The sequence below is a fragment of the Balaenoptera borealis genome (assembly GCF_965194805.1).
Source record: "Balaenoptera borealis genome assembly, chromosome: 2".
Taxonomy (NCBI): domain Eukaryota; kingdom Metazoa; phylum Chordata; class Mammalia; order Artiodactyla; family Balaenopteridae; genus Balaenoptera; species Balaenoptera borealis.
In genome coordinates, this window is record NC_138867.1 from 4,987,385 (window position 1) to 5,000,540 (window position 13,156).

The 13,156-nt window shown below is 49.3% G+C and overlaps 1 protein-coding gene and 1 long non-coding RNA gene across 4 annotated transcripts in view; one reads left to right on the forward strand and one right to left on the reverse strand.

Annotated features, from left to right (window-relative positions):
- LOC309623421 overlaps positions 1-13,156 on the reverse strand; it is a 720,194-nt gene that overhangs the window by 329,613 nt on the left and 377,425 nt on the right. The gene's annotated exons all lie outside the window — the stretch shown is intronic.
- ICE1 (interactor of little elongation complex ELL subunit 1) overlaps positions 1,710-13,156 on the forward strand; it is a 57,852-nt gene continuing 46,405 nt past the window's right edge. The window contains exon 1 of one of the 3 annotated variants that reach the window (XM_082380309.1): positions 1,710-2,007. In XM_082380309.1, the coding sequence (XP_082236435.1) occupies positions 1,924-2,007 (84 nt within the window). In that variant the 5' untranslated portion in view covers positions 1,710-1,923. The remainder of the gene's footprint in view (positions 2,008-13,156) is intronic. The other 2 variants (XM_082380308.1, XM_082380307.1) reach the window with 2 other exon arrangements.

Sequence of the window (13,156 nt, forward strand, 5' to 3'; positions counted from 1 at the left end):
ATGTGGTGTTATTAAAAAAAAAAAAAAATTGCTCAGTGCTAAGGGACAAAAAGGGACGTAGGTGTTACCTGCAGCTGTGGAGGTAAAACGTGGGGCCTGGAACAGGAGGACGACAGCCTGTCGAGCTGGGGGAAGACAAGGGCAGGGGCCCAAAGGCAGGAAGGCAGTAGTGAGGGTTCCCAGTTCCAGCAAGGGGAGGTGCGCTGTGTGCCTGGGTGCAGGGCAGGGGGAGATCACGCTGGAGGGTAAGCTGCTGCCTCCTCCACGAAGGGGACTCTGGAAAAAACACTCACTTGGGAAACCTTAAATAAAAAGGAAGTTACTCTTAAGACCAGTTGTCTGGGATCGGAAACCAGAAATGGAAAGTCACCAGGACCGCGAGGGCCTCCTTTCCCCTTTCTCTTCCAAGGTACACCTGCTTCCCTGCTGTCCATCTGCTTACTTCTCCTTTCACTTTTAACCCTACTCTTGCTTTCTTCGCATCCCACAGCACCTCTTCAGACAAGTACAGGTGTGTCTTAAGTGCCCACGACAGGTAATCTAGGGATCTGCTGGATGGATACCTTGTCCCTCCACTTCACAGCAATCGTCAGCCACAGAGCATGTAAGCAAAGGCAAGGGTGCGTTATTTGGAGAGGAACCCAGAATGCTTTCTTGGAAGGGGTGTTTTCAGTTGCAATTTCCATCCTGAAGATTTAGGAAGGAGCGAGTAAGGTCTGGACGTCTCCTTAACACATACAAAGCTTGTACTGAATGCTAAGAATTTGGACTTTCTAACCAGACGTCGGGAAGCCACGGGAGGCTTCCGAGCAAGGTACCGATGGCAGCAAGCTGTGATTATCAAAAAGAGATTCTGGTGGCAGTGGGTATTGGAATGCAGATGGGAAAAACTTCGGTTCAAACAAGAAGATCGGGACCTGAATGTATCCAGGAACTGCGGTCAGGTGAGGATTTCTTTTCTTTTTTCCTTTTCCAAGAGATTTTAAAAATAAGACTTGGTAGTAGCTACCAATTAGTGGCAGGGTCGCCGAGGATTCGGCCAGGCGCTGTGCTTGGCACCTAGTGGGTGGCGGCGCCCACAGCCGAGGCTTCAGGGACGCGGCGGGGATGGGTCTGGAATGAGACCGAGGACGGCAAGTGGACACAGCAGGCGGGGGGAGCTGCGGGGAAGAAAGACGCTCCCGGAGGAAGGACTGGTCAGCGACGACGACAAACTATGCAAGGCGCCAAAGCGCACCGGGCGCGGCCGGAGGAACCACTAGGTGTCCGCCCGCCGCGCGTGGCGTTGGGAGCTGTAGTCCTGCCGTCTCCTCCTGGACCCGGCCGGACTCGGACAGCGCCCATCCCTCCAGTTAAGAATCGCGCACTGGCCCGTCCGGGTGCGGGGTCCTTCAGGACCATGAGGCGCCTGGAGTGACGTCATGCTCAGGTCACCTCCCCCTCGTTGAAGGTTTTAGGTGTCTATGTGAAGTGTGCCACACAGCAAGCCGGCAATGAATGAGTAAACCCTACACCGTGGAAGAAGTGCCCCTCGATGTCTCTTCTCTCCTCGACGTTTCCTTCGCGCCTGTCTTCCCCACGGTATCGGCGCGGCTCCGCTCCCTATTTTGCTCAGGCGGTGCCTTAGGCAGCCCCGCGCCGCGGCGAGGGGAGGAGCGAGCCAGGGCGGGGCGGGGTCCTGGCCCGACTGCGTCGCGCTCGGGGGCCGCGCCGGGTAGCGTTTCTTTCTAGTGCCCGAGGCAGCTCTGGCTGGGAGAGTGGTTCGTCAGCTCCACGGGGACCTCTGTGCACGGATGGACCCGCCCGGACCCGGCGGGAAGCGGCCTGGCAGGCGGCGGCCCCGGCGGTGTCAGCAGAGGCAGGACAGGGCCGAGGTCGCGGGTCCCTGAGGCGCGCGGGCTCACCGGGCCCGGCGGCGGCACCATGATGCCGGGCGAGACCCACTCGGCGGCGCCCGGGACGGCGGCGGACCTCTCGCGCTGTCAGGGCTGCGCTTCCCTGCAGCAGGTACGGCGTCTCCCCCGGGCCGAGGGTGCGGAGGGGCTGGGCCGGCCGTCCAGGGCTCCGGCTGGGGGTCGGGCCGCGCGCGTGAAGCCTCCGCGCGCTGCTCCCACTCCCGGGCGGAAGCCCCCCTCCCCCCTGCCCTTCTCCCGCAGTTGTTTTGGGAACGGCTTCCTTTGCGTTTTTTAGGTTTAGGATCCAGGATTCATTTACTGGGATGCAGTGGGTGGGGAGCGAGTTCTGGAGGGCCCCCTGCTGCCATTATGCAGTCACAGGGTTCCCCAGGACTGACTTGTAGGTAGGTGAGGGTTGGTCAAAATGACAAGGGAAGCCACCTTTCCCAGGATAAGGTTTTTTTTATTGTGTTGGTCCGTCCTCAAAATATTTCTTGCCTGGGGGCAGGTTCTTATGCGGCCTGCGGATTGGCCGAGAGGGTCGTTCATCGATTAAAGGCACGCAGATCCTGGAGGTTCCTAACTGTAGCGCGGTCTGTGCGCTACCGTGACAGAAGAGATGCTAGTGTCTGGCCCCAGGTCTCACGGAGTCGTGGAAATAGTCCTAAGTAGTCGTTTCCAGTAGACTCTCCCAGCTATCTGATATCAGGAGTCTCTCTTCTGGCTATCAGTGTCTTCAATGGTAAAGCGGAACTGTCTACCACGGTATTGACATGTAACTAAATTATCACCTGTTTTACTTAGTGTTTTAGGCACCACGGACATAGTGGTGAACAAAGTAGGTGAGATCTGCCGTCATAAATAAGATACACGTATGCAAGTAAGACTTTAGAAGGTTTTAAGTGTTAGGAAAATAAAGGAGGAGTTGGGAGTGGAGGTTTGGCCTCTTGGCTGGGGTGGCAGCAGGCAGGGTGTTTTTGAGGTGGTGGCGTTCGGACATCTGAATGATGAGAAGACGCAGACTGGCAGAGGTGTGAGAGGAGCTTTCTAGGTAGAGGGCTTAACGGGCGAGCGGTGATTGACGTGAAAAGGACCAAGGTGTCTTTGAGGAGCAGAACGAAGTCTGGGTGGTGTGAGCCGTAGCGCAGAGCGGAGAGCACTGATGAAGCCAGAAAGGAATGTAGGCTAGATAAGCTTAGGGTTTTGTTTTGTTTTTATTTTAAACTGCATCATCTATGAACTGATCCCAAACATTTAAGGGCTGAGAGTAGGGGAGGGAGAAAAGAAAGTCATGTTCTGGCACTCTGAAATAGAGGGAGAGCTACTAGTAAGATCATTGCCTGAGCTGAGCTGCCTCACGTAGGCATTTAGAACGTGCTTTTGTTTTTTTCCCTCAAAACCCAGGAATGTGAGTGAAGTTCTCTTGACTTTCGCGAGTTATATTTATTCTTTGGGCCGGTTTATTTACTCAACAAATATTTATTGATCACCTGTTGTGTTTTAGGCAGTGCAGTTACACAGTGGGGGGAAAAAGCAAATATTCTCCATCTCTTGGAGCTTCCATTCTAGGAGGTGGGGGGAGGAGATAGATTAAACAAGTTATGTGAGAAGGTAATAAATGTGCTGGAGATAAAGTGAGCAGAGAAGGGAGGGGAACAAAAGGGTGAGGAAGGGGCCAGGGGCTAGTGGAATTTAAATAGGGCGTCCTCACAGAGGTTGTATTTGAGCAGAGGTGGTGAGAATAAACTCTGTTGATGTCTTTGAAGAAAAGCATCCCAGACAATAGAAACGTCAGGTGTGGGGGCCTGACGCAGGAGCTTGACTGGTGTGCTCAGGGAGAGCAGGGAGGTGCTGTGGGCAGGGTGGAGTGCACATTGGTGTCTTCGTCTGCTTGGGGCTGCTCTAATGAAGTTCCATAACGTGCGTGGCTCGTCAGCGACAGGAATTTATTTCTCATAGTTATGGTGGCTGGGAAGTCCAAGATCAAGGGACTGGCAGATTTGGTATCTGGTGAGAGCACGATGCCTGCTTCATGCGTTCTTGCTGTGTCCTCACATGGCAGAAGCGGGGAGAGAGCTCAGAGCTCTCTGGGGTCTCATTTATAAGTACACTAATTCTGTCCATGGAGGCTCTGCCCTTACGACCTATTCACCTAGCAAAGGACCAGTCTCCAAATGGCTATCATATTGGGGATTATATTTCAACATACGAATTTTGTGGGGGACACAAACAGCCTGTAGCAATCAGGGAGTTTGATGAAGTCAGAGAGAAGAGAGCCTGACTGTGGGAGCCCTTAGAGACCATTGTAAGGATTTGGGCTCTTACTCTGAAAGGGTAGTGAGTCCTGGGAGGCTTTTGTGCAGGAGAACGACTGGTGTAAATTATGTTGTCCAGTTGTGGATCTGATTTTCCTTCAAAAACCTGGTCTACCCATAGTAGTCCCCATCTTGGTCCAAGTAGCAACTGTATCCTTCTGGTAGCTTCGGCCAGAAACTAGATGTCATCCGTGGTTCCTCACTTTTCTCTAGCAGCCTGCATCCAGTCCATCAACTGATTCTGTTGGCTGCTTTGTTAGCCACCCATTTCTCACCATCCCCACTGCTTCCGCCCTTGTGTGAACTGCTGTAATCTCTGGTCCCGGGGGTTTTTGCAGTAGCCTCCTGGCGCCTTCCTTCCTCCTGTGCCACATTCCTGCTACTGGCTCTCAAAACAGCAGTAGGAGTTGTCCTGTGAAGTCCCTAAGTCCCAGGGTCTGCAGGCCTTTTCCGTAAGGGGCAGCATCGTAAATATTGAGGTGTTGTGGTCTCGGTCACAGATACTCGGCTCTGCCTGCCTAGTGTAAAGATGGCCACAGATAACACCGCGGGAGTGGGTGTGGTTATGGCCCATGGAACCCTGATTTGCAAGAACAGGCCAAGGGCCTTAGTTTGCAGACCTCTCTCCTAGATTGCAGTACTCCATTGCATTGGGGTTTTCTGTTGCCTGGAATGCTTTTTTAGGGGAAGAGAATGGTTAGTTGTGAGTGGAGTCCGTGGAACAAGTCTTTAATATTGCAAAGTAAGGCTGGAAAAATAGGTTCCTGGCAGATTATGGAGGACTACCTGAATGGTAACCACCTTAAAGTTTTGTGCTTAATTCCGTTCGCATCACGAACAGTGAAGGGTTTTGCATGGTTACTGCACAAGAGCAGTGTTTGTAGTAAAAATAACCAGTGGTGGTGTGCATGCTGGATTGAGGAGGTAAATGATTTCACTGATGCATGCTAGTGGTAATAAAAGGGTGGCTTAATTTAAGGGTCTTGGGACTGGAAATAGAGAAGAAAAAGGTTCTGAGTATGAGAAACTGCAAAGAGTGGACAGATCTCAAGTCAGGAAAGTAGAAGTTCCAGAGATTTAAATCCTGAGTGACTCTGAGAACTATGGTAGAGGTAGGAAAAAGCAGACACCAAGATGGGAGAGACGTTGGAAATGTAGGGGCGAAGCTTTGGAATGACGTCAGCATAGGGGATTTTCAGCTGTTTTCACATTTGTTTGTAGTGCGAGGTGCCTCCGAGGTACTGTGATATACTTCCAGGGAAATAGTGAGGCAGCTGGGTCAGATGGGCACTGAGTTCACTGTAAGAATTTTATTTGGAGAGGGGTGGGGATAGGAGAATGGAGAAGTGTGTTTGTTCTGTCTCTTAACAGAAACCCAGCGGGCTCATGACTAAGGTGCGCATGGAGTGGTGAAGCAAGGAGAAACAGAGCTACACAGAAGGCATACAGGAAATCAGGATGAGAAAGATGGAGGGCAGAGAACAGGCGATGGCATTTGCCAGGTCGTAGGTCCATGATCGGTCACCGGTAGAAAAGAAGTTTCTGCAGGGTTACATAGTGTCACAGCAAGTTCTGTATCTCAACTAAAATTGTACCAGGGAGAAACGAAAGAGGTTCTGTACGTAGAGGAGGCATCCGGCTTCAACACACTGAGACTTCTGGATGTTGCAGAACATACACGAGCACATTACAAGCGTGTTGCCTGCAGGAGCCCTGGCGTCAGTGCTGTGGCTTCATTCTGAACCTCCGTGGGAGGCTGGCTGGCTCTGTCCCCAGTGGAACAGTGCTTGGGTGCGCTGCCAGTCTTCCTTCCTGTCTCACTCCTCCCTGCCCTCTTTCTCTTTTTTTTTCGGCTGTGCCCACAGCTTGCGGGATCTTAGTTCCCTGACCAGGGATTGAACCCCGAGCCCTCAGCAGTGACAGTGCAGAGTCTTAACCACCGGACGGCCAGGGAGTTCCCTGCCCTCTTTTTCTTTAGTGGGTGCGGAGATACCCACTAGTCTCTCTTTTTCTAGTCTCTCACATCACCTTATCTGTTTGCTCATCCTTATTGGTTATAATGGTTTATCACTGATCTGTAGCCCAGCGTGAATATGGGTTGCCGAGCTTTGGGAATCCTAAGCCAAGGTGGATCCTTACTCTGGTGATATTGTGTACAATTAAACAAGTCTTGAGTGGTTTTAAGTCAAGCTGGCATAAGTCCCTTTAATTCTGGTGAAGGAGAGGCCCTTTTATTTTACTAGTTTCATTCATTGCCGAGTGAAACAGTTTAATAACTCTCTTGGGAATCCAGATGGGAGTTTGAAGCACATAGTTATACTGTTTAGCTCATGTAACTAGGAGAGAGTCAGAATAAATGGTGTCTGGTTGTCCTTGGAGCAGGTTTGAGCGAATTATTTATATAAACTTTTGTTGGACTCCCACTGATAATCGCCAGTGCTTGGAACTTCATCGTTTGGAACTTGAAACCTACTTGTCCCTAGACATGCTGATTTGTAAGTGGTTATAAAGAGTGCTCACAAGATTGTAATTCATTCATTCAGTGAACACTTTTCGAGCGTCACCGCGTCTGTGATGCCGTGGCACGTGTTGGAATACAACCATGAACAGAAGAGGCATGGAGCTTGTGTTGTGGTTAAGGTTACGGATGAGTGAAAAAGCAACCACCGTTTAACTGTAGTGTAATAAGTACACGTACTTATTGAAAAATATTTGAGGAAAAGTGGGCCTGCACAGGTCAGCTACATGTTGGTCAGGGGTCACCTGTACTAGTTGGGGGGACGCTCAGGGTAGGCACCCTGGGAGCGTCCAGGAGGGACAGCTGAAGGCTGTGTAGCGGAAGTGAGTCTAGGTCTGAAGGATGATTCCTGACTAAACAAGAGGGAAGAGATGGAGGGAGAGTGTGGACAGAGGGCGCATCACATGCAATGACTGGGAGGGGAGAATGGAGTTTGTGATAGAGTAAGCACAAGGCAGAAGGTGAGGAGAGGAAAGCGAGGCCAGCGAGGCCGGAGTCTGCCTTCCCGGGCGCCGGAGCCTCTCAGCTCGTCCTGGTGGGTGCGTGCAGGTGGAGGGGGGTGGGGGGTGGGCTCTTACCACTGTGCCAGAGGGCATCACCCAGGGTCCTGTCTCACCGTTCAGAGGCACACTCAGCTCTGACACAGCTCGACCTAGACTCTCAGTTTTAACTAAGAGCAGTTAATAAAAAGTTAGCAAACAGGAGGAGGAAATCTGGCTTATCAGAGAGGATTCAGGCTGACCAGTTAGCAGGTCACCCACAGCAGAGTAATCAAGGAGATTAGTGTGGTTTTAAAAAGAATTTGTTTTGAAATAATTGAGGACTCATAGGAAAGTTACCAGAATAGTGCAAAGGGCTCTGGTATTCTCTTCACCCCATTCACAGGTTGTCAAGATGGTTGCATTCACTCCGTCACGGGTGTGCACACACGTACACTGTCCCTCCCCTGCGCTCTCCACAGAGTGTTTCCTCGAGACCTGAGCACTTGTCAGCAGAATGAGCCACAGCTCTCCAGTCAGGGTGTAAGCCTCGGTGCAGGGTGCAGCACTTCTCTCCAGCCCATAGACCCATCCGATTGTGCTTAGGTTAGGCCCAGGTGTAGCTTTTCCCTTTCTGGTTCAAGTTCGTATAAGGAAGATGTGTTGTATGTCATTGTCACGTCTCTTCAGCCTTTTTCCTTTAGTCTTTCTCTGTCTTTCACGTTCAGGGAAGTTTGAGTACAGCCTTGTATTCTCTGCGGAACATTTGGCCAGGTCTGGAGACATTTTTGGTGGTTACACTGTATTAGTGATCTCAAGACCACACCAGGTTCAGTGATTCCCTAGAGGGACTGCTCCAGGGCGTGGAGTGAAAGGATTGTAGTGAAAGGATCCAAAGGAAAGGCGAGTGGGGTGACGTGCAGAGGAAACCAGGTGAGTGACTTGACTCATGAATTCCTCTAGCGGTGTGTTGTGACACGTGTGACGTATCGTCTACCAGGGACTCTCATTAGAGACGCAGAGCCCAAAGACTGCTAGGGGCTGGTCGCGTGGGCACCCCCTGTCTAGCACGTACCAAAACTCCAGACTCCCAGAAGGAAAGCAGGTTTCAGCATCGGCCACATTGCACAGTTGAGGTACAGGGCGCCACTCTTGTCAGTTTGGAGAATGGTGGGAACCCTCCAGAAATCCAAGTTCCCAGACGCCAGTGAAGGACCCACGTCTCGAGCAGGCCTTTCTAAGGACAGCAGTCTCAGGCCTGCCCTGTGAACTCTTGACTGCACCACCCCTTGGGGATGAGGCAGTGCTCTGGCCACATCGTGAGTAGAAGCTAGGGAAGCTGGCAGGCCTGTCCGTGCAAAGGGCAGCCCCACAGCTAAGAGTCTCCCATCTCCAAATGTTAGTATAATTTGAGGTCGACTCAGGCAATTTAGTTATTCCATTATCATCTGTATATTTCCTTGTTCGCTCTGTGTCTATGTATTGTACTTAGTGGTTCAGTAAAACCACTTTCCTAACTATACTGCCGTCTCCTCTGTCCACTTCTCAGCCCCCAGGCCCACTGCGTGCTCCGTGCCAAGGCCCCCTCTCCTCACCCTGTGTGCTTAGCCACCACGTTGATCCCGCTTCCCCGAGAAGGGGGGGGAGATGGGAGCACAGAGTGCACTGCCTCTCTTTTCTTTTCCTCGGTGCTCCACGCTCACGGTGGCGTTCAGGAGGCTGTTGTATGGCTGAAATGAACAGTGTGCTACGGGGGGGTGGTATGGGGAGCGCATCTGAGTGGCATGGGGGGCGGGGGCGAGGGCTGCTCTGGGGGCTGTGCTAGTGAACACGTGTGTGGGTGAGCGTGATAGAGCTTGAGGAGCTGGGCCCGAAGGCAGAGAAAAACAGAAGGTGGGAGTTATGACAGCAGAGAGGAGAGAACTGGGGATAAATCTGAGCTTTCCAGTAGATGTTATAATAGAAGTTCCAGAAGGAGAGGACAAGACTGCGGGGAGAGAAGCCGTAATCAGAGACGCCAGGCCACCTTCCCCTTGCCTGGAGAGGAAGAACAACACCCTGGACCCTGCGTCCTTCCCTAGAGGCTGGACAGCAGTAGCGAGGGCACACGGTGTGTGTACCCGTTCCGTGAGCGTGAGTCAGAAGGGCCCTACTGCCCTCCACCTAGACACAGCCCGCTCAGCATTCACAGTTCTGAGATCCATTAGTTAGAGACCTTGATTGCAACCAACCTAAGTGACCTTTGAATCAGACTGGAGAAAAACCAAAGAATGTTTTCTTAGGGCACCGCAGTAACAGACCACATTCAAGCTGCCACTCAGCCAGGCCACAGGAAAAAAGTTAGGGACTGGAGGGCAGTAGGACACTAAGAAGTGGTCCTCTCTCAGTGTGTGTTTTATTTTCCTGTGTAATGCTGTGTTTTGTGATTTTAAGTCTTTAAAATCAGAGTTATACATGAGCATAGTTTAGAGAGACAGCTAGATGAACAGAATTTGTTAGCCCCCAGCCAGCCTGCCCCCGTTCTCGAGAGACACCACTCTTGTTTGCACTCCGTGTGTTTCATCTGGTTAGATAATAGATGTATATTGCTGCTTCTTGTTTTTCAGTTTTAGGCGTATTGTTTGATTTCTGACTTCGGAAGGTGAAGATTGATCTGTCTTTCTGCCCTGTACCCCAGCACCCCTGAGCATTCCCTCCTGCCCCCTGCCCCCCAAAAAAAGTCCTCTCAGTGCAGCTGTGATTTCCCTTAGGTCACTATTCGGAGTTGACATCATTATGACTATTTGTTATTCAGAGCCAAACTATGGAGTAACTTACGATGATTTTTCCTTACCTGTGTGTTTTCTTGTTTCCCTGATGAATGACTATTTCCTTAATTCAGTGTTTTCATCTTGAAAATGTTAATGAGTGTTCACTATGTGTCAGAGACCAAGTTAAACGCTTTATATGGCTCATTCTGTTTAACCCTGATATCAAGCCAGTTAGGTAACCCCCCACCCCCCAAACACACACCCAAACCAGTGTTTCAGTCTCCTTATCTATAACATTGGAAATAGTACTGAGGCAGGGATAAGTTAAGTCAGTTTGCCCAAGGCACCCTTCCAGGAAGTGGTGGAACAGGAATTTGAATCCAGCTGTGTCTAACTGTAGAGCCTGAGGTTTCTGGAATGTCTCTGGCACAGTTCTTGACATTACAGAATGGCATCTGGAAGCAAGGCTGGGAAGATGAGATTGGCTAGCAAAGAACTCGAAAGAGAATGGGAAAAGAAGGAGATTATTTAAAAAATAATCCATTTAAATGCGTGATGACGCTACATGGCGCTTGCAGTTCTCTGCCAGTTAGGTAGAAATATCATCTTGATGCCTTCATGCCACCAGATAATTCTGTCGTTTTGTTCTTAAGGGAAAAAAATCCCCTTCTGCGCCTTTAGAGCTGCTCCAGTCTGGTGTGCAACTGCCTTCCTGGATTCTCTTTACCTCTGTCCTGCGCCCACCTCGTCCTCTCTCAGTTTACTCCAGGATTTGGGTGGAGCGTTTACACATCCTTCGGCACCTCCCTGAGCAAGGATGTCTGGGAAGTGAGTTTGTGGAGACTCCAGGTTTGAGAATGTCTGTTTTGCCATCATGACTGGCTGATAGCTTCTGCAGAATTTTACCTTGGAATTCATTTTCCCTCAAAATTTTGAAGACTTGCTTTCTAGGTCTCTAGAGGATTGTTGAAGTCTAAAGCCATTCTGATTCCAGGTTCTTTGTACATGACATGTTTCATTTTGATTTTTTTCTGTCATGATTCTCATAGGATCTTTGTTTTGTCTCTGATGCTCTGAAATTTTGTGCTTACGTTTCATGGTTTGGATCCAATTTGTACCCATGTGCTGGGCCCTTTCAATTTAGAAACTTCTGGCTTCAGTTCTTGGTTCTTTCTTCTTGAATATCAGTATTTCTTTAATGATCTCTCCATCTTTTCCGTTCTTCTCTCACTGGAACTCTTGTTGGGCATGTGATACTTCTTGCACTGACACTCTGATTTTTATTTTTTCTTCATTCTTTCCTACGTCTGTGTTTTGTTTGTTTGTGTTTAAATTTTGGAGGACATTTTTTCAGCTTTATCATCAAATCTTCTGAGTCTTTTATTTTGCTTCCTGGTTTTAAATTTAGTTATAACAGTTTTATTGAAGTATAATTCACATACCATAAAGTTCATCCTTTTAATATGTACAGTTAGGTGGTTTTTAGCCTATTCACAGTTAACACAACCTGGTCGCCACTTGTAAAACATGTTTACCCTGACCTGTGCCCCCGCCAAGAAACCTCTTAAGTGTCAGCAGTCATCCCCCTTCCCCAGCCCGCAAGTCCCTGGCTATCACTAGGCTACTTTCTGTCTCTCTGGATTTGCTTATTATGGACAAGTCATATGAATGGAATCATACGGCGTGTAGCTTTTTGCGACTAGCTTCTTTCACTGAGCAGGTTTTCAAGGTTCATTCACATTGTAGCGTGTGCCATTCATTCCTGTTCATTGTCAAATATTCACATTGCATGGCTGTACCACATTTTATTTATTCATTCATCAGGTGATGATGGTTCATCCATTTATCAGTTGCCATTTAGTTTATTTCCACTTTTTGGCTAGTGTGAATAAATGCTCCTTTAAATAAGAGTGTACAAATGTGGCATGGGCATGTTTTCAGTTCTCCTGGGCATATACTTAGGAATGGAATTGCTAAATCATCGAATTAACTGTTTAGCATTTTGAGGAGTGTCAAATTATTTCCACAGCAGCTGCACATTTCCTGTTCCACCAGCAATGCCGTGAGGGCTCCAGTTGCTCTACATCCTCACCAGCACTTGTTATTGTCTGTCATTTTGATTTCAGCCGTCTTCGTGGGTGTTTTTAATTTTTAAACACTTTTTGAAAAACTTCCAAGAACTCTGAGTATTCCTTTTAAAAATAGCTGCTTGTTCTTGTTTTATGAATATAACATCATTTATCTCAGGTCATGTTAATTAGTACCTTTAAAGGTTTCTCAGTTTTTGTCTACTCCAAGTTGCTTTGGTTCGTTTTGTTTTGGTCTCTCTTTCATGTTACAGGTTTCTGTCTGATGTTTGGAAATCTTCGATTGTTTGTTCATATTAAGAGCGGTAGCTAATACAGGGGCGGCTGCAGAATGCTGAGTGTTGTGGGCTTTTGGACCCTGAGCTTCATTGCAATAGGTCTGGGTGGGCCACTTATTGATTGAAGAATATCTCATGTCGCTACTTTAGATCTTGTCTCCAGGCTGGTTAGATTTCCTCAGAGAAACTGCTTCTAGTCTCCTGCCTGGAGGGCAAAAGGATTGGCTGCCACTGTCTGGGAGCTTAATGGGGAGAAGCAGGCGGTCAGTATCAGCGCAGTGTGCTTAGACGTACCTGGTCCCTCTGTGTTTGGTGCATTCCACCTGCCCCAGGTGTTCACAGTGTTCCAGGCAGAGGCTTCTTCAAAAAGCAGACCTCCTCCCGCTGGATGGGGGAGGGGCAGTTTCCTGGTAGCAGAGCGGAGTGGGGATTTGAGGGTTCATGCTTACCAGGAAGCTTGCAACTAGTTCTCGTCTTAGTGACCCCCGCCCAGCCTTCCTGAGGACCCTGGCCCCTCCGTGCTTGTTGAAGTTTTGCAGTGTAAACTGAGAATTGAGTGGTTTGCCCCCCTTGCCCCGCCACCTGCCTCTCCTGGGTCTGCTAAATCAGTATTCTCAAGTCTGCTTTTCCTGTGTTCATTTGTCTTTTATCCGCTTCTCATCCTTGTGGGTTTGGCCTTTGGGGAAAAGAAATCCCTTGACTTTAGTTTTAGCTGGTTTTAGGGAGGGAGTAAAAGCAGATGCATTATTTACCCTCTCTGCCTAGAAATCGGCCGTGTAGAATTTATTTTTTACATAATGAAAGATTTTTTTTTAATGTGGAAAGCCAAATACA